Source organism: Mobula hypostoma, chromosome 9 (assembly GCF_963921235.1).
Source record: "Mobula hypostoma chromosome 9, sMobHyp1.1, whole genome shotgun sequence".
Taxonomy (NCBI): Eukaryota; Metazoa; Chordata; class Chondrichthyes; order Myliobatiformes; family Myliobatidae; genus Mobula; species Mobula hypostoma.
In genome coordinates, this window is record NC_086105.1 from 55305820 (window position 1) to 55333564 (window position 27745).

A 27745-nucleotide genomic window follows, 5' to 3' on the forward strand; every position below is an offset into this window, starting at 1 on the left:
TACTAGTGTGGGTGGGGCATTGGCTGATCGGCAGAAAGCAGTGAGTGGGAACAAAGGGATCGTATTCTGGCTGGCTGCCGGTTACCAGTGGAGTTCCACAGGGGTCGGTGTTGGGACCGCTGCTTTTTATGATGTGTGTCAATGATTTGGACTTCGGGATTAATGGATTTGTGGCTGAATTTGCTGATGATACAAAGATAGGTGGAGGAGTGGGTAGTGTTGAGGAAACAGAGAGCCTGCACAGAGATTTAGATAGTTTAGGGGAATGGGCAAAGAAGTGGCAGATTAAATACAATGTTGGAAAGTGTACGGTCATGCACTTTGGTGTAAGAAATAAACGGGCAGACTATTATTTAGATGGGGGAGAGAATTCAAAATGCAGAGATGCAAAGGGACTTGGGAGTCCTCGTACAGGATACCCTAAAGATTAACCTCCAGGTTGAGTCGGTGGTGAAGGTGGCAAATGCAATGTTGGCATTCATTTCTAGAGGTATAGAAAATAAGAGCAGGGATGTGATGTTGAGGCTCTAAGGCACTCGTGAGACCACACTTGGGAGTATTGTGTGCAGTTCTGGGCTCCTTATTTTAGAAAGGATATACTGACATTGCAGAGGGTTCAGAGAAGATTGACAAGAATGATTCCAGGAATGAAAGGGTTACCGTACGAGGAACATCTGGCAGCTCTTGGGCTGTATTCCCTGGAGTTCAGGAGAATGAGGAAGGAATCTCATAGAAACATTCCGAATGTTAAAAGGCCTGAGCAGATTAGATATGGCAAAGTTATTTCCCATGGTAGGGGAGTCTAGTACAAGAGGGAATGACTTCAGGATTGAAGAACGTCCATTCAGAACAGAAATGCGGAGAAATTACCTTAGTCAGAGGGTGGTAAATCTGTGGAATCTGTTGCCATGAGCGGTTGTGGAGGCCAAGTTATTGGGTGTATTTAAGGAAGAGATAGATAGGGTCTTGATTAGCCAGGGCATCAAAGGGTATGGGGAGAAGGCAGGGGAGTGGGGATGACTGGAAGAATTAGATCAGCCGTGATTGAATGGCGGAGCAGACTCAATGAGCCAAATGGCCTACTTCTGCTCCTATCTCTTATGGTCTTAATAAGTTTTTCTAGATGAAACCTGAAATCAAGATCCCATCTTTTCTAAGACAGGTGGAAAAGTTCCCACTTCACCATATTTTGAAGATGACCAAGGAATTTATTTCTGGTACACTGGTTAATATTTATCATTCACTCAATGTAACACAGATTATTTGGTCACGACATTATTGCTGTTTGTGAGAATTGGCAGTGCACAAGTTGCTTCATAACATTCCTACTCTTCAAGATTGATATTACTTAAAATAAAATCTACTGAAATGGCCATCAAGCACTTCAGAACATTCTGCAAGAGAAATGAAAAGCCTTATATAAATAACTTCCTGCTTCCTACTTATTCCCTTCCCACTCTTAATGACTCAGAAAGCCCAAAGCAGAAGTTAGGAATCTGAAGCAACGTCTGAAAATACTGCCAATTCCCTCCTCTCTCTTTTCCATCTGAAACTGGTGCAACACATCAGATTTGTGCAGCCACAGTATTTGATTGCCTTAGTAAAACACGAGTCAGAATAACTCAATTGCAAGACAACAACAGACAGGGCATCTCATGATTAGTCATTTTCAAATATGCCCTTTGGCCATGCCCACTGTTTGGTGTCATGGTTGACTTTTAACATCCATGCCACTTTTCTGCATTGTTCCCACATTCCCTGGCTCCCTTAATATCCAAAAGACTATTGATCTCTGTTTGAATGATCTGGTGACTGATCATTCACAGACTCGAGTCGTTAATCCCAAAGATTCACCACCATTATCACAGGTGACTACAATCCATTCATGGTTGGCATCGCCAAATTATTCTTAATGTGGAGTAATAGTCAGTCTTGGAGTGTGGAAGTGATTTTTTTTTGAGATCAAAATACTGAGGAACCAACAAAAGGGCAGGCTTTTACAATTTTGTTCTTGTTCTCTTTGGGAAAAGCATGACAGCATTATTCAATAAAACGAAGTAGCTCAATCAAATTTTAGGGTTCTGAATGAATAAAAGCTAGGGTAAGAGGTGCATGTTGGCAATGATAAATTGGGGAACTTTACTAAGTGGGCTGATAGTGGATAGACAATAATATCTGAAGATCAAATGAATTACAATGATTATTTATTCTCATCAGGCAGAAAAAAGTGTTTTGTTTTACAAAAAAAGGGCTCAAAAATGTGCCTTACAAAGGAAATGAGGGATAGTGATAAAACAAAAGGACACATGAATTTCTATATAACTACTTGAGAAAACAGCAGATTGGAATTGGAAGCAGTTTGGAATCTACCAAAGGAGAACAAAATGATTACTTGGGGTAGTGGTGGAAGGAACGGAAGATTTAAATACATAAGCTTCTATAAAATATGAACAATAGATTAGTGAAGACAAATGTGTGATGCCTACAGTCAGAAGTGAGAAATCATAATTGAAAACCAAAAATGATAGAACAATTGAACACAAAATTTAGTTCTGTCTTCACAAGAGGGGGACAAATAATCTCCCAGACACATTAGGAAGCTAAAGGTGAGCTGAGGGAGAGGAACTGAATAGAAACCAGTATTAGTACAGAAATGAGGCCAAGGAAACTAAAGGCATTAAAAGGCTGATATGTTTTTAGCATATGATAAGTTACTTCCTAAAACGTCAAGGGAAGTGACCTTAGAAGTAGTGGTCATCTTGCAAAATTCTTAAACACTGGAGAATTGGTAGGGGGAGGAGTCAGCAAATGCAAACGCACCATTTAAAAAAAATGGAGAGAAGGGGGAAAAAAAACAAAGACCAGCTATTGCAACACCAGCAGTGTGAAAAATCCTTGCCAAGCATAAAAGATGCAATAATGGAACAGTTGGATAGCATTAATGGTACTGGATAAAGACAGCATGAAATCCTGCATAACAAATCTAATGAAGTTTTTTTAGGATGCAACTAGTAGAATAGATAAGCGAGTGGTGGATTTGTACTTTCTGAAAGCTTTTGGTAAGGTCCCACATTCGGGGTTAGTGCACAAGAGTGTAGCACATGGGATCTGGGACTGAAATACTGGCACAGACGGAGAACTGGTTGACAGGAAACAGAGTGGGAACAAATGGATCTTTCTTCCAGATGGCAAGCAATGATTGATGAGGCGCCGCAGGGATCAGTGACGGAGCCCAACTATTCTCATTGTCTATCAATCATTTGGATGAGGAAAGAAAGCTGGGGGTGGGGGTGCTCAGGAAAAAGTGTGTACTGTGAGGATGCAATACAATTCAGACCAATTCTGCAAGTGGGCAAACACACAACAGATTCAGTGTGATGTGAATAAATGCAAGGTTAGCCGCTCCCAAAATTAGAAAGTCAGATTGAATGGTGGATAGACTGCAAAGGGGGAGGTGCACTGAAAACGTGTGTCTTTTGTACCCAATCACTGAAAGCAGACATCAGGTGCAGCAAATATTTGGAAAGGCAAGTGGTATGCTGCCTTTGACACATTACTGCACCTGCGCAGGGCCTTTGTTTCACTTCATCAGCATAGTTTTTATCTCCTTATCTGAACAAAGGTGTTCCTGCATGAACAGAGGGCTAAACATGAGATACCAGACTGGAGTTTGAGGAAAGATCAGGACGATTAGGTCTACATTCACTGGGATTCAGAGAAATGAGCGTAAATCTCACAAACCTATAGAATTTTGAGAGGACTGGACTAGATGATCCTGTTGACTGGACAGCCCAGAACCAGTCATAGCTGCTAAATCAAGCCAAGGAGAGAAAGGCAACGCCAAGAACCAGTCAAGTAAACTGTGTTGCAGTCCATCAGCAGCAAGTACATCCTTTCTATGGGAAAGGAAGTCTCACCAGAGCCGCCTCCATCTACAGTATGGCTTCACTACACCTGCATTCAAATCCTCTCATAATAAAGGCTGACGTGCCATTTCTCATCTCTCTTTCTAGTTTCACTTGTATTTTATCTTTCAATGTCTTGTGTACAAGTTCTCTTGAAGGTCAACAATACTCAAGCTTTCACCACTTAAAAACAAAACTATCTGCTTTTCTGTTTTATTCACCAAAGTAGATGACTTCACGTTTTCCACATTATATTCCATCAGCCACATTCCCATGCAATTACTCGGTTTCTCCGCACATTACCCCTTGAAGCCTCCTCACATCTTCCTCCCCAATCAAAATCCCACCCCGGTTAGAGAGCCTGGAAATGTGATACTTGGTCCCCTCAACCAAATGACTGGAGCAGATTGTGAGTATTCAAGGCCTAAATTCTGATCCCAGCAGTATTCCATCAGTCTTGTCTGCCAACCATGGAACTATTTAGTTATTCCCACTCTTTGCTTCCTGCTTTCATTAATCCCCAGTCCATGAGTTTTAACCTTGTTTGACCAGTTCAAACAATGGTTACTAAATTGATCACTGGAATGTTGGAATGTTTTATGAGGAAAGGTTGTGAAGACTAGACTCATATTCGCTGGAGCTTAGATGACTGAGAATGGATTTGACTGAGGTTTCGGGGGAGAGGGAAAGGATTTAAAGGAGACCTTAGGGACCGGTCACCCCCCCCCCAACTTCCCCCCTCCCCCCCACACACAGAGCATGCTGTGAGCTGCCAGAGGAAATAGTGCAGGTGGCTACAACTACAATGTTTAAAGGACAGTTGGACAGATACAAGGATAGGAAATGTTTAGAAGGATGTGGGCAAATGCAGGCAAATAGGGCAAGTTCAGGAAGGTACCTTGGATAGCATGGATGAGTTGGGCTGAAGGGTCTGTTTAATTTCTATATAACTCTATGACCAACCTCCTGGTAGAACTCTATCAAAAGGCTTTCAAAAATCCACTGGTTCTCCCTTATCGAATCATATCATCAAAATAAAACTCCAGTAAATGAGTAAAAGATTATTTTCTTTTACACAAATCCATATTGACTATGCTGACTACTATTATTTGATTCAAGGTGGTTTGTTATCACATTTTCACAATAGATTCCAACATTATGGTCAGCCCGTGGCTGATCCCAGCAGTCCCTTCCATGTAAAGTGTATGCCAGCTGCGAACTCTGTAGTCTACTGCTATTATGCTCCTGTGAGTACCCATCTGTAAAAGCAGGAACTGGGAAATGTATCAGTTAGGGAAATTCCTCAGTAGTGTACCAGCATTCCATTTGCCACATACAGGTTACACTCTGCAGAATACACTAGAAAGGCTTTGGCAATATGCAGGAGATGACTACTTGCCACAAGAAACACGTCAGAGGATTTGCCCTGAGACGAGCACGCAAGTGCCACCACAGCTCCTACTTTCTTAGAAGATTGCGTAGATTCAACATGTCATCTAAAACTTTGATGAATTTCTTTAGATGCACAGCCTGGTATGGAAATACCAATGCGCAGGAAGAGAAATTTCTACAGACAGAGGTGGATACAGTCCAATCCATCAAGGCAGAGCCCTCCCCACCTCTGAACACATTTACAAGGAGCGCTGCCACAAGAAAACTGCATCCATCATGGATTACCACCTCCATCCACTCTTTGCCCTGTTACCATCAGCAGGAGGTATAACAGCCTTCCAAGTCGCACACCACCAGGTTCAGGAACAGTTATTGGCCTACAACTATCAGGCTTCGGAACCAGTGTGAATAACTTCTATAATCTACAGACTCACTTTCAAGAACTCTACAACACATGTTCTCAGTATTATTTTTTATTTTCACAGTTTGTGTTCTTTTGCAAGTTCATTGTTTATCAGTCTTTGTTTACGTATAGTTTTCATAAATTCTGTTGCATTTCTTAATTTTCCTGTAAGTGCCTGCAAAAAAATGAATCTCAAGGTAGTATATGGGGACGTAAATTTACTTCGCTTCGACATTGACAAGCGATTACTCCCTTTACCTTGGTGTGAGTGCCTACGAAACATCTTTCGAGTATTAGAACACAAAATAATAGGGCCAAGTCTGGTACTGATGCATGAATGGCCAAGTGTTTAACATGCTTCAGACATAGCAGCTGATGAAAGGCTTGCGTACCTGGGGAAGTGTCGGGCTCGGAGATGCCTGATGAAAACCGGTGTACCTGCCTGGATCTGTTTAACTGAATCCGTGGACTCTGTGTAGTCATGTCGGTGCCAGTTCTTCCGTGTTTTCACTAAGTCAAAAAGCAGGGCAAACACAGGTTACTCAAAGATCTGCAACAATAAATGAAACAGCGAAAAAAATAAAACACAGGAGCTGGACATCTGAAATACAAGCAGAAAATGCTGGGAACACTCAGCAGGGTAGGCAGTGTCAGTGGAATGAAAGACATTGTTAACATTTCAAGTCAAAGACCCATAAGCAGACTACAAGAGAAACGTGGAACCACAGGAGATACAACACCTACTCTTTTACTTATCATTTCTCTCTATCAAAGGATCCCAGCAATCCTTAGAAGTAGCGCTTCATTGCACCACTTCTGGTCTGGTGTAATGTACTTAGTGCTCAAAGCTTGGTGTCCTCTACATTCAGTAGCAAGAAAAAGTTTGTGAACTTTGCAATTACCTGGTTTTCTGCATTAATTACTCATAAAATGAGGTCTGATCTTCATCTAAGGCATAATAACAAGACAAACACAACCTGCCTAAACTAATAACACACGAACAATTGCATTTCTCGTCAATAGTGAGTACAAAATTTAAACAATCATGGTCTAGGTTCAAAAAAGTATGTGAACCTCTGGGGTAATGCCTTCAGCAAAAGCTATTTGGAGCCAGGTTTTCCAATCAATGAGATGAGATTAGAGTTGTGGGTTGTAGAGGTGCCCTACCCTATAAAAAAAAAGACACACAAAGTCAGGTTAATGACAGATCCTGCTCTTCTCAAGAAAGATCTGCTTATGTGCACCATGCCTCCACCAAAACAACTTTTGAAGGCACCTTAGAAGAACTGTAGAGGTGCATGAAGCTGAAAAAGTCTACAAAAGCATTTCTCAAGACCTGAGTATTCATCAGTCCACAGTAAGAGAAATTGTCTACAAATGAAGGAAATTCAGTACTGTTTCTGCTGTCCCTAAAAATGGGTGTCTTGCAAAGATCACACCAAGAGCGCAACATGCAATGCTGAAGGAGGTGAAAAAGAACCCAAGACAGCAAAATACGTGCAGAAATCTCTAGAATGTGCTAAAGTCTCTGTTCATATGCCCACTATAAGAAAACCACTGAAAAAGAATGGTGTTCGTGGAAGCACACCACAGATGAAACAACTGCTCTCCAAAACAAAAAAAAATTGCTACACATTGCAAGTTTGCAAAAGACCACCTGCATGTTCCACAGCATTTCTGGGACACTGTTCTGTGGACAGGTGAGACAGAAGTTGAAAATTTTGGCAGAAACGCATACCACTATGTTTGGAGGGAAAGGGGCACTGCACACCAACACTAAAACCCCATCCTAACTGTGAAGCATGGTGGAAGGACCATCATAGTTTGGGGCTGCTTTGCTGCCTCAGGGCATGGACAGCTTGCAATTGAGGGCACAATGAATTCAAAATTGTATCAAGATATTTTACAGGAGAATGTCAGTCCATCATCTGAAGCTTAATAGAAGTTGAATAATACAACAGGACAATGATCAACAAGGGTAAATCAACAACAGAAAGGTTTAAAAAGAAGAAAATGTGTTTTGGAATAGCTAAGTCAGAGTTCAGCCCTGAACCCAATTGAGATGCTGTGGCATGATCTGAAGAGGGCTGTTCATGCAAGGTACCCCAGAAATATTGATGAACTGAAACAGTTTTGTATGAAGGAATGGTCTAAAATTCTCTCTCACCATTGTGCAAGTCTGATCAGCAGCTACAAGAAATGTTTGGTGGAGTTTATTGCCACTAAAGGAGGTTCTACCAGTTATTAAATACAGAGGTTCGCACTTTTTCCAGCCTGGACTGCAAATAATTAAAAATGTGTGCAATAAAGACATGAAAAGTACAATTGTTAGTGTGCTATTAGTTTAGGCATATTGTGTTTGTTTATTATTGTGACTTAGATGAGGATCAGAGCATATTTTAATGAGTAATTAATGCAGAAAACCAGGTAGTTGCAAAGGGTTCACAATTTTTTTCTTGCAACTGTAAGTGCCCACAACAAGAAGTTTACAGGGGACATATAGGAAGACACTTCTTCCTCCTCCTCACGTAGAGGATGGTTAGAGTCTGGAATACAATAGTAACACAAAATGCTGGAGGAACTCAGCAGCTCAGGCAGCATCTATGGAGAAGAAGAAACAGTTGGTGTTTCAGGCCAAGACCCTTCATCAGAAAAAGGGAAGGCTGTGTGAGATAGAAGGGGTAGATTGATCTTGGGAGTAAATTAAAAGATCAGCACAATATCGTGAGCCAAAAGCTACACTGTTCTATATAGCTACTGCGCCGTTTAGCCTGGCATTAGTACGAGTCATATAAACAAGGGCAATTCTAGAGCGTTTTCTGGGACCCAATGTTTGCTACATAGGAAAGAATGTGAATGGGATGCTACACCCTTCTTGCTCTGCTCACTCACACAAAAAAAAACTTTGATGAGTATTTAAAATTTGATGATTCCCTGCTTAATCTTCCTTCAAAAATACCATTTCAACACAACTTTGCCCACTAAAAATCAAGGTGCCTTTACCCCTCTCCACTCGACACATCTGTGAACTTGCACAGCTCATCGTGGTTTTCTGCTGTTCTTTCAGCCACTGAGTGACAATAACGTGCTATTGTTCCTCAAAGAGCCATTTCATTAAGTTGCTTCTTGTGTCTGCAGCTTATTCACAAAATTCTAAAATTAAACACAGATAACTAGGGACTGTCTTCACCTAGCTGTAGGCAGGAGGCCTATTTCTCATCTAGCATACCTCAAATTATAGAGGAGGACTAAGGATACCTTCTACAGGAACTCCTGTAGTACTCTCAGAAGAACTTAATAGAAGGGCCCTATCTCTGTCTGTAGGACACATAGAACAGTCTGAGTTCCATCCTACCCAGTCTCCCTCCTTACCTATCGACTGCACTGGTACTGTTTTCTTCATTCATACAGAACTTAAATTTCACTTTTGAAGGCAATTCCCATATTGCTCTCATTCTTCACGTGATCTACCTCTAACTCTTCTCTTCTGGCACTTCATGGGAATAGGACAGTGACAAACAACCATTAATAGCTTATGGCAGGGGTGACAAACCTTTCTGAGAGCTTGTGACCAGATCAGCAAAAATTCTCTCACATGCCATGGGAATTTTGAGCATTGAGCATTGATTATCCTTGATTATGAATTAGTAACAATAATTACAGACCTTTTTAAGGAAAAAGGATGAGCCCTTTTATTTACATGTATTCATTATTTTACTGATAAAATAGACAGACTGAAATAATTTAAGCATTTTAGAAAACCTGTTCAAAATTATTTTTATAAAAAGACAATTAAAAATAACAATTTCTAACTTGTAACTGTTTACTAAACAAATACTAAATGTTTACACTAAGTCTGCAAGGATTTCAAAACTATTCATTTAACGTCACATGTTCTCCTGTGAAAACATCTCACTGTCTTGGGTTGTAATTTTTTTTAAATCGTTCACTGCTTTATTTAGTAGCAAAGATAATCATTAGGCATCTTTTTATTATGGGTGGAGTTTAAAGAATTGAGGGATGGCACGGTATGCTGCATGCTAACAATTTTTGCCCGTGCCATCTTAGGCATAAGCCGGCTGGTGGCGCAGTGGAATCAGCACTGGACTTTGGGGCGAGAGGTCCCGAGTTCGAATTCGGCCGGCTCCCTTGCACGCTCTGCATCCATGCCTGGGGTGAGCGTCAAGCTAACAACTTGACCTCGTAAAAAAAACCTGGAGAGAGGTGGGCTCCACCGGGTTTCAGACACCTAAGACTGATGAGCATACCAAAAAAAACTTCTCATGATGGCGTCCTCCAGGAGTTAAGGGCGCGCGCGCACACACACACACACGCACACACACACACGGCATGCATGCCATATGTTCACCACCTCTGCCTTATGGACCATCATAGCCATCTCAACTATACTTCCTCTCACCCTGCCTCCTGGAAAGGCTCCTTTCCTTTCCCACCCGTCTGCCATCCAACCCCCGTCCCATTCCTTCATGGCCATTTCATTCGCTCTGGTGAGACACAGGTGCTGGGTCTGCCTCTCCACCATAGATCCCTTGGCCACCTCACGTTCTGCTCTTATCACCCTCTTCCTGGATACTGCAAGGATAAAACCCGGTCTACACCTCCCACCAGCCTTCACATTCAAATGATCATCATTCACAAGTTTCACCACTCAAACTCCAGCAAATGACATTTTTCCCTACTTTTTCAGCATTTTGAAGAAATTATTCCCTCTTCTATCACCACCAATTACTCCCATCCCCATGATATTTTACCATGCAATGCAAGAGATGCAATACCCACATCCTACAGTTCTGCATTTCACAACTCACGTTCTCTCCTCAACCAGATTGAAATAGCTGACAACTCATCCCCAGGGCAAGCCTGGTCTCTCCCTATCAGACATAATTCTTTTGTCCCATCTATTCCTCCCTCCCTGCAACTTTGATTTTCTCTGATTCCAAGTTCTGAGAAGGGCCCTTTAACCTACAGCAGTCATCTCGAGTGTCTCTTTAGAGATGCTGCCCAACCTACTGACTATTTTGAGTATTTTACATTTTTACTTTCAATTTTAACCATCTACAGAATTGTGCTTTGCATGATAGAGATCACCAAAGTTTCAAAGCTGTCTCCATTTTCTAATTTTTAAAAAACATTTAAAGAAAAGTGAACCATCATTCAAGCAGCAAGATATTATCTTAGAATGGTTCTATCTTTGTACTTACTCAGAGAGGCCCCATGCAATACGGCACATTTTGGACAGTGATACAGGTCAATGTCAACAGCTTGATGCTCCTCCACTCGTACACAACTGAAACAAAAAAATAAAAACTCGAATAGATGACGTTAACCAGTGCTAAACCCCGTTACCATGTAAAAACCATCCACCTCACTATTAGATTGTTAAATAACCCAGTATTTCTATAATCACACATTAAACAGATTCTACATTTCCACTTTGTAAGGCCACCAACCCAATACATTGCAATCTATAAACGTTCACACACATCTCTCGGACCCTCTACACAAGGAATCAGACTATGGAAATGTGCAGTTTATAAACCCCAGGCTTTAGCCCCAAACCCGATTGTGACTACACTGTCACTTGTTTGCAGCAAAGAACAAATATCAGCAAATACAATCTTCACCTATTACTGAAACAGCAGATATAATCAAATCACAGCATTGAGCTCTAAATATCACAAATAAAAAACACCATAGGAATACAAATAAATGCAGTATTTCTTGCTCCTCAACAACTTGTCATCATGAATAACTCCAGAGATATACATTTTAAACGCTAGCTAATTGGAGCGTTGCAATATGAAACAGAAGTAGAACAGCAGGGCAGACGTTAGAACATACAGCGTGTGGAAAAATGCAGCAAACATAGAACTCCATCTGTCTGTCCATACAGTCACACACAAATATAGGATTCTTCATTGCTCTTTCTGTAACAATTTTGTTTGACCAGTTAGGGTTGTTAGTTGGGAGCTGATCTATCATAACTGGAAGACTGGTGGAGCACATTTAGTCTGGCCAACACCCTTTGATCTGACTGGCATGGGTGACCCTACCAAGAGCCAAAGCACAAGGCCCTGACTCCAGTCAACACAGTTCTCCAGGTTATTGAGGCACACAAGCCTCCAAACCCTACGACAAGATAGTGGTTTGCTTAGTGGTCCATAACACTACCTCACAATTTTCCTCTCTTTTTACACTATTTATTATTATATATCTTTTTGTAAATATCCTATTTCGTTATCATGAGGAAATCTGCAGATGCTGGAATTTCAAGCAACACACATCAAAGTTGCTGGTGAACACAGCAGGCCAGGCAGCATCTCTAGGAAGAGGTACAGTCGACGTTTTGGGCCGAGACCCTTCATCAGGACTAACTGAAAGAAGAGCTAGTAAGAGATTTGAAAGTGGGAGGGGGAGGGGGAGATCCAAAATGCTATGAGAAGACAGGAGGGGGAGGGATGGAGCCAAGAGCTGGACAGGTGATTGGCAAAAGGGATATGAGAGGATCATGGGACAGGAGGCCTAGGGAGAAAGAAAACGGGGAGGGGGAGAAAACCCAGAGGATGGGCAAGGGGTATAGTGAGAGGGACAGAGGGAGAGAAAGGAGAGAGAGAAAAAGAATGCCCCACCTCCCCCTCGTACCCCATCCGTTATTTATTTATATACACACATTATTTTTCTCTCTCTCCTTTCTCTCCCTCTGTCCCTCTCACTATACCCTTTTGCCCATCCTCTGGGTCCCCCCCCCTTTTCCCTAGGCCTCCTGTCCCATGATCCTCTCATATCCCTTTTGCCAATCACCTGTCCAGCTCTTGGCTCCATCCCTCCCCTTCCTGTCTTCTCCTACCATTTTGGATCTCCCGCCTCCCACTTTCAAATCTCTTACTAGCTCTTCTTTCAGTTAGTCCTGACGAAGGGTCTCAGCCTGAAACGTCAACTGTACCTCTTCCTAGAGATACTGCCTGGCCTGCTGCGTTCACCAGCAACTTTGATGTGTGTCACTAGTATTTCATTATGTTTTATACTACCGCCACAAAATAAATTTCATGACATGTCAATGGTAATTAACCTAATTCTGAATCAAACACACAGACACTAGTTTTTTCTTTGAAACTTGGGTGTCAGTTTGATTCTGAACACAGAGAAAAGCCAACACAGGTTTTTGTGCAATTCCTCTGGCACTGAGATTGGTGGCAACCAGCCCTACTTTGAATGCACCAGTTTTCCCAAATCTGCATCAGATCCAGAGTTGAATCTCTCCCCTCACACTGCCCTGAACCCAACTCAGAGCTAGCTACTAGCATCCAACGAGAGCAATTTGGGAGCTAGGCTCTTTATTCCTCCCCACCGCAACCAAGAAGTACTACACCTCATGTGCAAGCCAAAACTGGTGTGTAACTACCACCCCATATTGAAGGAAACCAAGAAGGGCTCATTTGGACTTTGCAAAAATGAAGCTGAAGACCAGGAAAATCACCCTGTGGACAACGGTAGCTTAGCGGTTAGCGTAACACTTTACAGTGCCAGCAATCAGTGTTCAACTCTCATGCTTTCTGTAAGGATTTTGTATGTTCCTCCTGTGACCACCTGGGTTTCTTCTCAATTTCTTCTGCCCTGGTTTCCTCCCACATTGGTTTGCAAGTTGTGAGCGTGTTATGTTGGCACTGGAAGCATGCTGACACTTGCGGGTTGCACCCCTCCTACCCACACACTCTCAGGTGGTGCTGCTCATTGATGCAAACAACACATTTCACTCTATGGTTTGATTAAACTCATCCTAAAATCTTAACCCCAAATGTGGCAGATCTGATCATTACATCACACTCAAATCCTGGAACTCAAGAGTCATCAATAGGGACAGGGGGAGACAACTGGCAGAGCCCATCTCATCCAGCTGTTCACATTGTCAGCAATAACATAACGTAAAGTTTTAGCAAATCCCTTTGTGGACTTAAAAACACTCTCGCAATTCAATTGCTAACTCTAGCAGGGAGCCAACAAATGAAACCAAAGTATTTTGTTCGGACCATGAGAAATTCCTCAAAAGAATTCAGATGGGGGGGGGGGGGAGTGAGCCAGTTCTCCTTGGTGGCTTCAATGTCCAGCTACAAGGATGTAAACCCCTGGAAAAGTAAAATTAGCAGAGAAGGGGTTGGTAAAAGCTAACAACAGACTTTACCCTGACTAAACAGAGAATGTGGTCCCTTCATAACCGACACCATTTCAGGCAGAAAGAACAAGATTTCCAGGTAATGTTCTCAGTCTGTGAACCGACACCCATTAGATTAGTACTGTACTCCATTGGAGTGACTATCCACAAGGGCAGTTGCATTATCAACACCATGAGGGTGCAGGGAACCACTGCACTGACCACATCCTAATTCACTGCTGCATTTGCATCAACCTGACTCTAAAGAAGCAAAGTTAAGATCAGCATGAACAGTCTCAGCCTTTCACTTGAACCCTTCCAACCAGGTCAGCAACTCCCAACCACCAGAAGTCAGAGAATCCACAATACCTGGTCAACTGCAGGTCTACCACAAATAGAACCAGTAAAAACTCATGATTTCTACATCAGGAAAGGAAATGGTTTAACCAGAAAACCCCTGAAGGCCCAAGGAGGTAATAAATTATAAATACAAAGCACTCTTGGACTGGAAATGCATCACAGTCTTTCAACCTGCCAGTGTCTTTGCTCTTTTCACAGTATGCTTTTTACCGGTCTCAGCCCTTCTGCAGACTGGCAAGCTTCCAAAGTCCACCCAACTACTAAGAAACCAGACATCAGGAGCAGGAAAATTCTGACATCTGGAGTGATTACGCAATCTCATTTTCTTCATTCGTGATGACGAGAATGTGCTGGGGATCACAAATGCCTAAATCCTGAACAGTTTTAAGAAAGTACATGTCCAGTTTCAATAATTACAGTAGAGTCTGCTTCCTACTCGGCAGTTAAGGTCTTCATAAGAATAGTCTTTAACCAAGTCCTCACACAAGCACGAAGCTGTCATTTGGTCTGTCAAACTTGCCCCATCATTTGACAGCATGGCTGATCTGACTGTAACCTCATCACCTCATTCCTGAGAATCCAGGGACCCTTTTATACACCCAGGTTTCCCTGAAGAAACTCTCTCATTCTGCCTTAAAAATGTTTGAAGACTCTGCTTTGCTGGCCTTTGAAGAGTTCCAAAGGTGCACAGTCCTTAGTAAATAATTTTCTTTATTCCCTAGCAGGAGAATTTACTCCTGTAAAATAAATATAAGCATCAACTTGTGTTAGGGATCCATTTGTTATCCTTGTGTCACCTAATTCCCAACTCACTCTTTTAACCTCCAGCTTATACAAGTCCAACTGCTCCTCACAAGTCAATTCATCCATGATAGGTGTTGGAGTAAACCTCTAAACTGCTTCCAGCACCACTGTATCTTTCCTTAAATGGTGGCTGATCTAATCTTGCTCTCAACACCACTTTGCATAACCCTTCACTCCTTTGTAATGCAATTGCCTCTCATCTTCCTCCTCAATATGTTCAGAGATTCAACTCAAGGGAAATTAAAAAATCACAAATCCTTGTACGGAGAAAAAAATTCTTCATTTTCATCCAAAACAGGCAATTGCTTATTCTGAAACTATAACAGCTGGTTCCGAAGGAAAAGAAAATCTTCTCAGCATCACCACCCTACCCCCAGATTAAGATCACCTCTCATTCTTCTATGCTTCAATCTGCTCTGCCTTACTTCCTGTGTCAATCATTTCACCCCAGCAATCAACCTTCCAAACATGAAAACTAAACCACACAATACACCTGACACAATCTTACCAGCATCCCACTTTCCACCCAATCACATTAGGACATTTCAAAATCCATGACATTCTCGTGAAAATCAGTTATCCTTGGGAGTCCCAATCTGTATTTATCATCAACTAGTTTTATTAAGAGAGCTTTCCTGCTATTCATGAGAGCAAGCAGTGTGCAACATAGCTGTTTTTCCTGTCAAAACTACTTTATGAGCTGTTAATCACTTTAAGACAGAAAAGTTATGAAAGATCTAAACTCTCTCAATTTTACCTTGCAGCTTGATCTCATTCTCACTAACTTAAGCAATCTTCCTGGTTCTCATGCTAACCCATATCATGAATAATTCCATTCCCTCATCGCATTCCCTCCCCTATTTCATGTCCACACTTAAAATCCTTCTCTTCAAAAAATTCCACAAGAACTTTGACTCCTTCATATTTTCAAACTATCACCATCTTGAATCACCCTTGCCCTTCAGTAACCACTCAAATTTGCCCTCATCTTGCTGGATCAAATCCTGGTCATGTTTCCAGCCATGCCACAGTATCTAGACTAAAAATACTTAATTGGAGGGGGTGGAGTAGAAAAGAGGGGCAAGTTTAGTGGATTTAGAATGGATCCAACTTTGATAGATTGGGTTTAAGCACTGGCAGGCAAAACTATAAATGAACAACACCACTTCCCTTAAAATAGAAACAGATAACAAATAAAACTGTAGTTGCCAGAAAAAGAAACAAAATCAGAAGTATTGGAAGTCAGCCAGTCAAGCTGCATCTGCGGAAAGAGAAACCAGTCAATGGTTTGGGTCACTGACTCTTCCTGAGAAAGAAGTGGGTTGGGTGCAATTCAAGTACCTTTCCATCAGATGGCAACAACGAGCAAACAAAGGGCAGGCTTTCTAGCTGATAAAAGAAAGAAAACTGGAGGCAAAAGTCAAGTCGCTTTTTATTGTCATTTCAACCATAAACTGCTGGTATAGTACACAGTAAAAACAAGACAACTTTCCTCCAGGACCCTGGTGCTGCATGAAACAACACAAAACTCCACTAGACTATGTGAGAGAACTCAAGGCTACAGTAGACTATGTAAAACAACACAAAAACTACACTAGACTACAGACCTGCACAGGACTACATAAAGTGCACAAAACAGTGCACGGCAGTACAATAATAATTAATAAACCAGACAATAGGCACAGTAGAGGACAAATTTCAATATAATAAATAATATAGATGTCAGTCTAGACACTGGGTATTGAGGAGTCTGATGGCTTGGGGGAAGAAACTGTTACACAGTCTGGTAGTGAGAGCCCAAGTGCTTTGGCACCTCTTGCCAGACGGCAGGAGGGAGAAGAGTTTGTATGAGGGGTGCATGGGGTTCTTCACAATATTCAACAAGGTTAAGAATTCAAGTTAGAACTAGGGTAAACATACAATGCTCAGAGCGAGTAGATTAAAAAATAAGGGTAAAGACAGAACATGACATTAATCTGTCAGATCACCTAACAGAAAGAACACACATAGTGAAAGGTTAATAGAAGTAGGGGTGAGGTCAATTACAGCGGAGACTGCATGAGTGAAGAATGATAGTAATTTTCATCAACTTTTAACATAGGAGGTGCTGTCACAATCTAAAGATTGATGCAAATAGAAGACAGCTAGTCCTGTTTGGACTTAAAAAGTTAAGCCATTTGGTCTAGGATGAATGAACTCGAGAAGCAAGGTTGGAAACCTGAAATAGATAATAAACTTTAACTCATCCTTAGATACAAATGTGATGCCAGGGGTGAGAACTGCAAAGTGATCATAAAGTATGGATAAATAGGAGCTACAAGCCAGTCAGGTTAACTCATAATGGATGTTTAGAATGCTTGGGTCCCACAGCATCTGATTCATCTTTGGGAATGGGAATGCTCTTCAAACTTTCTCTTCTGTTTCCAGTATAATTTTTCACCACCATTCCCCACAGTGGCTGGCAGAACTGCAGAGCTTTGATTTCATCCATTGGTTGCACAATCTCAAATCCATTTCAACTGAGTACATACTGCAGTTTCATTTGGTTGGTACCTTATTTGGAGGTGTGCCTTGTGCTGCTCTTGGAATGCTCTAGAAAAGCTGGCAGGCCATCATCAGCCTTCTTATCTAGTTGACTGTAAATCCATCTACATACTTCATGGTTTTCCTTTTGTAAGTTTCTTGGCACCATCCCTGTTTACTAGCTGTCAATGTGATCACTTGTGATATGATAACATCAATAAGGACAGTGGTCCCCAACCACCGGGCCGCAAAGCATGCGCTACCAGGCCGCGAGGAAATGATATGATTTGGCGATAGGAGTCAGCTGCAGCTTTCCTCATTCCCTGTCACAGCCACTGTTGAGCCATTACGCACGCGAGGTCATTACCCATGCGTCATCCATGTCAGCGCGGGAAGGAGATCAACTCCTCGAGCTTGCAAATGACGGTGGGCTGACAAGTTTGTTTGGCATAATATTTCTGCCAGTATTCTGGATCAAAGTCAAGGCTGAATATCCTGAGATAGCCAGGAAAGCACTGAAAACGTTGCTTCCATTTCCAACATACCTCTGCAATGAATGCAACGAAAACTAAATTGCGGAATAGACTGGACATAAGGAACCCCCTTCGAGTATCGCTGTCTCTCATCACCCCTCGATGGCACCGTCTTGTTGCAGGGAAACAAGCCCAGGGCTCCCACTGATTCAGCGATATTGGTGTGTTGCAATCATTTTATATGTTCATACGGGAAAATATGTGCTGTGTGTTTAATATCCAAACGTTACTTAAAATGTTATGATGCTATTGACTTATTTATATAACCATATTACAATTACAGCACAGAAACGGGCCATCTCTGCCCTTCTAGTCCGTGCTGAACGCTACTCTCACCTAGTCTCACCGACCTGCATTCTGCCAATAACCCTCCATTCCTTTCCAGTCCATATACCTATCCAATTTTTCTTTAAATGATAATATCGAACCTGCCTCAACCACTCTACTGGAAGTTCGTTCAGCACTTACTTCAAGCTCCCCTGATAATTGACTTATCGCTATATTCATGCGAGGAAAATATGCACTGTGTGTTTAATATTAAATGGGTTAGATAAACCCTTATAGAAACGAAATATCACCTATATTCCGGTCACGATTAACACCACCCCCCCCGAACAGAATCGCCAAAAACGATTTGTAGAAAAAAATCGGCACGTACATGCATGCGCACTGGTGCCCGCATAAGACTTCATGGTCATTGTAGTCCCTCGGGGTAAACCCAACGTATTTGACTGCTACTCCTGTCGGTTGGCAACCCTATCCCCTCTCCTGCCCCCCGCCCCCGGTCGGCCAGTCCACAAGAATATTGTCGGTATTAAACCGGTCCGCAGTGCAAAAAAGGTTGGGGACCCCTGAATAAGGAGACCCAAAAAATCTATACATATCAAAATATTCTATGTGTCCAAGACAACATTCAAAGAAAATTTATTATCAAATTACATACATGTCACCATATACAACCCTGAGATTCATTTTCTTGCGGGCATTCACAGTAAATAAAAATTCATGAAACACTATAGAAACAATGAAAGACATCACTGAACAGGACAGGCAAACAACCTATATACAAAAGATTACAAATTGGGCAAATACAAGGAGGAAAAAAGTAACAATAATAGACAAGCAATAAATCTCCAGAACATGACAGGAAGAGTCTTTGAAAGGGAATCCAGAGGTCATGGGAACAGTTCAGTGATGGGACAAGTGAAGTTATCTCCTCTGGTTCAAGAGGCTGATGATGGGGGTTGATGATGATGCACTTTTCTGTGACAGCACTCCATGTAGATGTGCTCAGTAGTGGGGAGGGCTTTACCATTGATGGACTGGGTTGTATCCACTTCTTTCTGTGGGCTTTTCTATTAAAGACAATTCGAGTTTCCATACCAGGCCATGATGCAACCAGGCAACATACTCTCCACTACACATCTACAGAAGTTTGTCAAAGTTTAAGATGAGTTGCTGAACCTTTGCAAACTTCTAAGAAGGTAGAGGTGCTGCCGTGCTTTCTTCGTAATAACGCTTGCATGCAGGACTCAGGACAGATCCTCAAAAATAATAACACTGAGGATTTTAAAGTTGCTGATCCCCTCCACCTCTGATCACCCAATGAGGATCCACTGAACCTCTGGTTTCCACCTCCTGAAGTCAATAATCAGCTCCTTGGTCTTGCTGACATTGAGTTGTTGTTGTTGTGGCACCACTCAGCCAGATCTTATATACTGATTATATACTGATCCTCAAAAATAATAACACTGAGGATTTTAAAGTTGCTGATCCCCTCCACCTCTGATCACCCAATGAGGATCCACTGAACCTCTGGTTTCCACCTCCTGAAGTCAATAATCAGCTCCTTGGTCTTGCTGACATTGAGTTGTTGTTGTTGTGGCACCACTCAGCCAGATCTTATATACTGATTCGTCATCACCTTTGATACAGCTAATGACAATGGTGTTGTCAGCAAACTTAAATATGCATTGAGCTGTGGTTAGCATCACAGTCATAAGTGTAAAGTGAGTAAAGTAGGGGGATAAGCACACAGCCTTGTGGTGCATCTGTGCTGATGGTGATTGTGGAGATGTTGCTGCTAATCCGAGCTGACTGGGGTCTGCAAGTACGGGAATCGAGGATCCCATTGCACAAGGTAGAATTGAGGCCTAGGTCTTGAAGCTTATTGATGAGTTTTGAGGGGATGATAGAATTGAATGCTGAGCTGTAGTCGACAAAGAGCTTCTTTGCTGTCCAGATGTTCCAGGGTTGAGTGAAGAGCCAATGACATGGCAAATGCTGTGACCTATTGTGACAGTAGGCAAACTGGAACAGATCCAAGTCACTCCTCAAGCAGTTGATATGTTTCATCAGCAACCTTTCAAAGCACTTCAGAGTGGATTTAAGTGCTGCTGGACAAAAGTCATTGAATCAGGTTATCATATTCTTCTCAGACCTTGCTGTGATTGAAGCCTGCTTGAGGCAAATGGGTACCTCAGACTGCCGAAGCCAGTGGTTAAAAGTATCAGTGAAACAGCCATCTTGCCCTTGGGTCCTCAGTTTTGTTCTCCAGCGACTGTACGTTTGCTAACAAGGTGCTGGGAAGGGGAAGTTCATACCCCGTTGCTTTTGCCTGGCTTGGAGACCTCCCCTCTTCCCTCTCTTTCAGCTATGGTGATGTACCTTCATCTGCTTAAAGGTACCTCACCTGCATGCTTTAGTGTTAAGTCCGCTGTGTCCTTCAGAAGATTCTGAAATCATTAGTTAGTTAAGACAGTTTAGAAGTATGTTGAAGGGAAACCACAGGCTGCAGATTGCAGTGAGAGTAGTTCAGAAGTATATTTAGGTCAGGGGTTCCTAAACTTTTTAATGCCATGGACACCTACCATTAACTGAGGTGTCCATGGACCCCAGGTTTAAAGGATTTAGAAGTTTTATAAGTTGCCTGTAATATGCATTATAGACACTTTAAAAATCACTTTTTAATAATGTTGTTTACATTGTAAATATATGCTGGTATTTATGTATATTTTAATTCATATCCATACTTCAACCTGTAACTTTATTTGTTATGATTGTTTATTCCTTATAACTCTTTTTGCTGCATGTCACACCCTGAGCAATGCACAACAAATTCCTAATACCTGTAAATGTATATGTGAATAAAGTTGATCCTTGAATTAGAAATTCTTCCATTTCAGTGGATGTGTCACAGTTTTGATAGAGCTTCAAGCTCCAAGCTCCATGATGCACTCGAGCAGTTAACTCAGAGAGATAATGTTCATTTGGACAAGTACAGGTTTCCCCCGCCATCCGAAGATACAGCATTCCCATGAAATGGTTCTTAAGCCGCAATGTCGTAAAGCAAAGAAGCAATTAACATTTATTTATATGGGAAAATTTTTTGAGCGTTCGCAGACCCAAAAATAACCTACCAATTCATGCCAAATAACACATAAAACCTAAAATAACAGTAACGTATAGTAAAAGCAGGAATGATATGATAAATACACAGCCTATGTACAGTAGAAATACTTTTCCACAATCATTACCGAACTGTTCTCCGTAGTGAAAATCTCGCGCAAGTGCCGTCAGCAGAAAATCTCACGCAAGCGCTGTTGGCAAAAACACGGCGCAGGCACTCTCCAGTAACCTTTAAACTATGAAGCTGCCAAATCGTACCAAATAACACATAAAAATACACAGCCTATATAAAGTAGAAATAATGTATGTACAGTGTAGTATCACTTACCGGAATCGGGACAGCGCCGAGTACACTGATGGTGGTGTGTTAGGCTGAGTCATCGCAGGTTGGGGTGGTGCAGTGGCCCCCACCCTCCGGGCCACCAACAGATACTGATCCGCGAAGCATGTAGGGGTACAGCGGTAGCCGGGAGGCACACAGCACATCTTTAAGAATAAAGCCGAAACAAACATGCTAATTAATTAGGTGCCGCCCAGCACATAATTGTCAGCCCAGATCAGTGCCAATTTCCGATTGTGTCGTCTCTGATCTGGACCAACAATTACGTGTCGGGCGGCACCTAATTAATTAGCATGTTTATTTCGGCTTTTTTCTTAAAGATGTGCTGTGTGCCTCCCGGCTACTGCTGCATTCTCCGCGAATCGGTATCTGTCCGTGGCCTGGGTGATGGGGTGGTGGGACACTGGGGTATCACCTCGTCATCGTCTGTTTCCATTAGGGCAGGCAGCTCATCTTCTATCTCTGCCCGCCTCAATGTCGAAGGTCGAGGTTCGTCGTCTGCTGTGGCTGATGTGGAAGGCTTGCTTGACTGCTGAGCCTCGCGCATCTTTCTATCACACAGTTCTTTGTAAGGACTCAAACCATCTTGTAAATATCCCCTAAACCTACATACCCTTTCAAAATTGAAGTCGTACTTTATCATTGCAGCAAAAATCTCACGCAGTTGCTTCATGTTCAGTTTGCTACTGCATTCGGTTTCCATTGTTAACCTTTTTTCTTCCAATTCCTTTTTTCTTCCAATTCCATCAGCTCTTCATCTATCAGTTCTTAGTCATGGGATGCCAAAACCTCTTCAACATCATCTTCGTCAGCTTCCACAATCCAAACTCACTTTGTCCTTACTTCGTTCACCACGATTGAAACGCTTAATTATGTCTAGTTTTACGCTAAGTGTAACACCCTTACGAGCTCTTTTAGGCTTTTCCAATACCATAGAACTCATCTTGCAAACAACTGCTCACAGGCATGTGTTTAAGCAATACCAGCGAGAATGTTGTTCCGAATCCGGGGAAGAGCGGCTGCTCGGGGCGCGCGCTGCCTTTTATCGCGCGCTGATTTTTTTCGTAACAGTGAAAACACCTTCCGAAAGCGAAAACAGGGTACTAATGTAGGTCTTTCCTAAAAGAGAGGTTTTGTAAAGCAAACGTTTGAAAAGCAGGGGACACCTATATTGTTGATGTAATCTTCAAAACCAAGAAGCTCAATTCTAAGAACAGTAGTAAGAGCAGGAATTGGCCATCCAGCCCTTAGAACCAGCGACAGATTACGTAAATAGGAATTGCAGCCAGAAGCCTTGCTATTTGATACCTACATTAATGACCTAAATCTAAATGCAAAAGATATGCTCAAAAATTGCCTAATAGTCTCCAGCTATAGAAGTGGCACAGGCAGGAAGAGAAATAACAGATGAAATACAATCTTGAAAGAAATGGGAATGAGAGGTACATAACAAATGGTAGGACCCCAAGAAGTACTAAGGAACAGAGAATTTGGTGTACAGATCTCTTAAGGCAACAGCACAGGTAAAGAAGGCATACAGAATACTTGTATTCTATGCGATGACTAATGAAGACAAGAGCAGGGAGGTTATGGTACAATGTTTAGAACATATAACGGTACAACACAGTACAAGCCCTTGAGTTCACAATGTTGTCCTGATCTTTTAACCTACTCCAAGGTCAATCGAAAGCTTTCCTCCCACACAGCACTCAAGTTCTCTTTCATCCATGATGCACTCTTTTCATCTTTCTCTTTCATCTATGTTTGTAAAGGAGCTGTAATATTGTGCTCAGTCCTGGCTGCCACACTATAAGAAGAAAGTGGTTATACTGGAAGGCGCAGATATCATCTGGGATGGAACATTTCCATTATGGGGAGAGACTAGGTTTGTTTTCTTTGAAGGGGAAGAGATTTAATAGGAACCTGAGCGCAAAAGAAAACACACACACACAGTGTTGCTCTGGATTTCCAAAATATGCTGAATCATCTACAACCAGAGAGATTCAAGGTAGTCCCCCTCCCTACCCCACAACATTTAAGAGGGATTTTGATGAGCACATGAAATACCAATGGAATGGATGGCTACAGACTCAGTACTGGACTTCAGGCATTAGCCTAGGCTTTATAAGGCATTAGTCAGACCATACAGAGTATTATGAACAGTTTTGCCCCCTTATCTATGAAAGGATGTGCTGGAATTAGAGAATGTCTAAAGGGGGTTAATGAGAATTATCCCAGGAATGAAAAGATTAACCAATGAGGAGCATTTGATGGTTTTAGATCTTTGGAGTTTAGAAGAATGACAGGGGGAAATCTCATTGAAATTTATGGAATATTGAAAGGCTTATAAACAGTGGGTGTGGAGAGGATGTTTCTTATAATGGGGGAGTCGAAGACCAGAGAGCATAGCCTCAGTATACAAGGATGTCCCTTGAGAACAGAAATGAGGAGGAATTTCTTGAGTCAGAGGAAGATAAATCTGTGTAATTTATTGCCACAGATGGCTGTGAAGGCCAAGTCATTGAGTATACTTAAAACAAGTTTGATAGGTTCTTGATTAGTAAGGGTGTTAAAGCTTAAGGTAGGAGAATGTGGTTGAGAGGGATAACAAATCAAACAGGATGGAATGGCAGAGCAGACAACAGACTGAATGGTCTAATTCTGCTCCTATGTCTTATGGACACATTGGGCCTTTTTCCACCCTGCCATGACCGCCCAATTTGTAATTCAAATGATAATAGTGAGTCTGCTACCTCAAAATCCATGCTCAAGCCCCAACTCAATAACCTTAAATTTCTTTAACATCCAAAAACCTACCGAGTTGTGTTTTGAATACAACCAAAGACTGAGTCTCATTGCCCTCCAGGATAGAGAATGATAAAGAATCTTATATGATCCCATTTGAATTTCAGGCAGCTGACAATTTTCAAGTTACTGCTTGCATTGATAAGTACTAAACCAGACTTGCAGTTTGAGATTTCTCAGAATCAAAGGGATAATGGATTCAAACTATTTAAATAACAATTCACATCGTGCTGAACATTGTGGACATGCTATGTTGTTGCCAGGATGTGTGGCAACACTGGCAGCCTGTCCCCAGCACATCCTTGAGTGTTAGTTGTTAATGCAAATGACACATTTTACTATACCATATACATGTATATTTGCCATATACATGTATTAGGAACTTGCTGTGATTTGTTGGCCAGTAAACAATATTCAACAATTATGAAGAAATATATATAGATATAAATATTATAGAGGATGGATATGAAATAAAATAGACATAAACACCAGCATGTACTTGCAATGTAAACAGCATTTAAAAAATGTGGTTTAAAGTGTTTACAGTGTAGTGCAGTCACTGAGGTAATGGGGGGGGGGGTGTGGAGAGAGGCCAACTAGAATGGTTGATCAGATTAACTGCCTGGGGAATTAACTTTTAAAATTACATGGTTTTTGTTTTAATAGCCTTATATCAATTTCCAGAAGGGAGCTTTTGGAGAAGGCAATTTGCAAGTTGGGTTATGTCTGCAATGATTTTTCCTGCCCACTTCTTTGCGCTGGGACAAGTACAAGTCCTGCAGCCAATGACCTGTGACTGCAGATTTCATACACTGTGAGAGGAGCTGCACCAAACCAGACAGTCATGTCTGATCTGAGGATACTTTCCATGATGGAGGTATAGAATTACACTGTGTTCTGGAAAGGGCGGAATTTTACAATTGCCGCAAAAAGTACATCTTCTACCAAGCCATTTTGTTAATGAAGGACATACGGTTCTCCCAAGTGAGGTCCTGTGAAATAATGATGTCCAGGAACCTGAATGTTTAACCGGTGCTGACTGTAGAGTTGTTGATGATGAGTGGATGGAGAGGAGACAATTTTCTCCTGAATTCAATAAGCATCTCCATGAGGGTATTCGGCTCCAAGCTGTACATGCAAGAAATAAATCTGAATCCAACTCAAAGCACTTTGCAAAGAAACAGGGAGAAAACACAGATAAAATACAAATAAAGGAAGGCTGTATGAAATGGTGCCCATGATGTGAGACCTAAAAGCAGGAGAAGATCATCTTGGAAAAGGATTACTAGGATACTTAGAGGGGTCTAGAGAGGTGCCAATGGAGGAACAAAACAAGAGCTCTCCTTATAGGCTAAAGGAAGTCAGTGAGCCTACAGCATTAGAGACAAATGGTAAGGCCATGAGGGGTTTAAAAACTAATTAGATAAAAATTGTTGTTCTAGATTAATCCTCCAATTGAACGGTAGCCCTAACCAAAAAATAATTTGCATTACCATTCTAATACATTTTTTTTTTACAAAATTTCACAGCAGTGTTATCAGACAAAGCTTGAAACTAAGGCATTCAGTAAAATTCTGACGTCCAGAACACTCACCACTTTGGGGGCACTCACCTGACAGTTCTCCTGAGCTATTGGGTGTTATTCCTATCAATTCAGTCAAAAATATTTAATTCACATTTTTGAGATGTTATGCAGTAACAGTATAGGACATTGACCCCAAGATTAATCTAACCCTTCCTTCCTACATACTGTCCATTTTTCTATCATCCATGAATTCTTAAATGCCCCTAATGTATCTGCCTGTGCCACCACCCCACTCTCTGGAAAAAACTTGCCCCTGACATCCTCCCTATACTTTCCTCCAATCACCTTGAAATTAAGCCCCCTTGTATGAGCCATTTCCACCCTGGAAAAAAAAGACTAATTTCCATTTGATCTATGCTTCTTGTCATGTTGAACACCATCTCATCCTCTTTCACTCCAAAGTGAAAAGTCCTGGCTCGCTCTGGGCAAATTTCAGGGGTGCACGGGAAGCTGGACCAAGAGTTTCAATGGATAATAGGACACATCAGCTGGTGAGCCTGAACCATTGCCGTTTCCAAATGGGCAGTTTGCAATTATCAGAGCTTTACTATATTAGGGCAGGCTTAGTCCAAGAGGTATGTTTGTATGGATGTTTAAAAAATAAAAAGAAAGCAGTGTTTCAGGGCTGGCCAATTGAAGGCCTAGTCACAGAGGAGTGAGAGAGATAGGAGGCACACAAGAAGCCAAACAGACTTGTACGTTGGGAAAAGAAAAATCAAGCAGTAAGACAACGAACAATTTTAAAATTCTGACAATACTTTTGGAATTTGGGGCATTTCTGGATCAACGGTCTACATTGTTTAATGAGAACAAAGTCCAGAGAAAAATGCAAGGGTTTGTATTCATCTCATATTGCACCCTGACACTTTGGAACCTTCTGGAATGAACAATAACTTTTGTAACCAAGAAAACTGCTGTCTTGTTGCTTCCTGCTACCACGCCCATATCCTTTTATCATCTCATTACTATAAAATGCCCCACTTCCAGTCGGTATTCATGCTCTTCAATCTTCATAAGGTCTTTTGACCAAGACCTCACTCCAACTCCCCAACTCTTGGAAAACTGAGCACTCCACTCAGAAAAGCAAGATGCTGCATCAGTGACTGAGTTCCTCCAGCACTTTTCTATAAATCTGCTTATATACTGAAACTGCCTTTGTGTCTTCCCCAACTCAGTATTGCCATGCGTGCCACTCTGAAGTCAAGTCCTCAAGTTGATCCCAACTCCTTTTTCACCACTACAGCTAGAAATAGTAACAGGTGAGTCGTGGAATCCCAGGACAACTGGTTTCACTATCTGTCATGAAAGCATCCGCCACCTTTAAAGTTAGGTCAAGTGGTGAGTTCAAGCTTCTCATACAGAACTAAAGTGTCATATAAATTGTTGACAAGGGTTATGTCTAGGTCAGCAAACACCACTCATTCAGGTGGGATAAGGCAGACAGCAGTGCTTATGGAAAGACGTCTATCATGTGTTGGAATACCAACAAACTAAGTATTTCTCAGAATGGAGCAGAA

General features: G+C 41.7%; 1 protein-coding gene across 3 annotated transcripts in view; it reads right to left on the bottom strand.

Annotated features, from left to right (window-relative positions):
* Positions 1-27745, bottom strand: part of LOC134351735 (lysine-specific demethylase 7B-like) — an 88303-nt gene that overhangs the window by 56290 nt on the left and 4268 nt on the right. For all 3 annotated transcript variants that reach the window (XR_010019245.1, XM_063058327.1, XM_063058328.1), the window contains exons 2-3: positions 10923-11008; positions 6093-6210 (exon numbers count right to left, since the gene is read on the bottom strand). Coding sequence is in view for 2 of the 3 variants with exons in the window: in XM_063058327.1 (XP_062914397.1) it covers positions 6093-6210; positions 10923-11008 (204 nt within the window). In the remaining variant the exon portion in view is untranslated. The remainder of the gene's footprint in view (positions 1-6092; positions 6211-10922; positions 11009-27745) is intronic.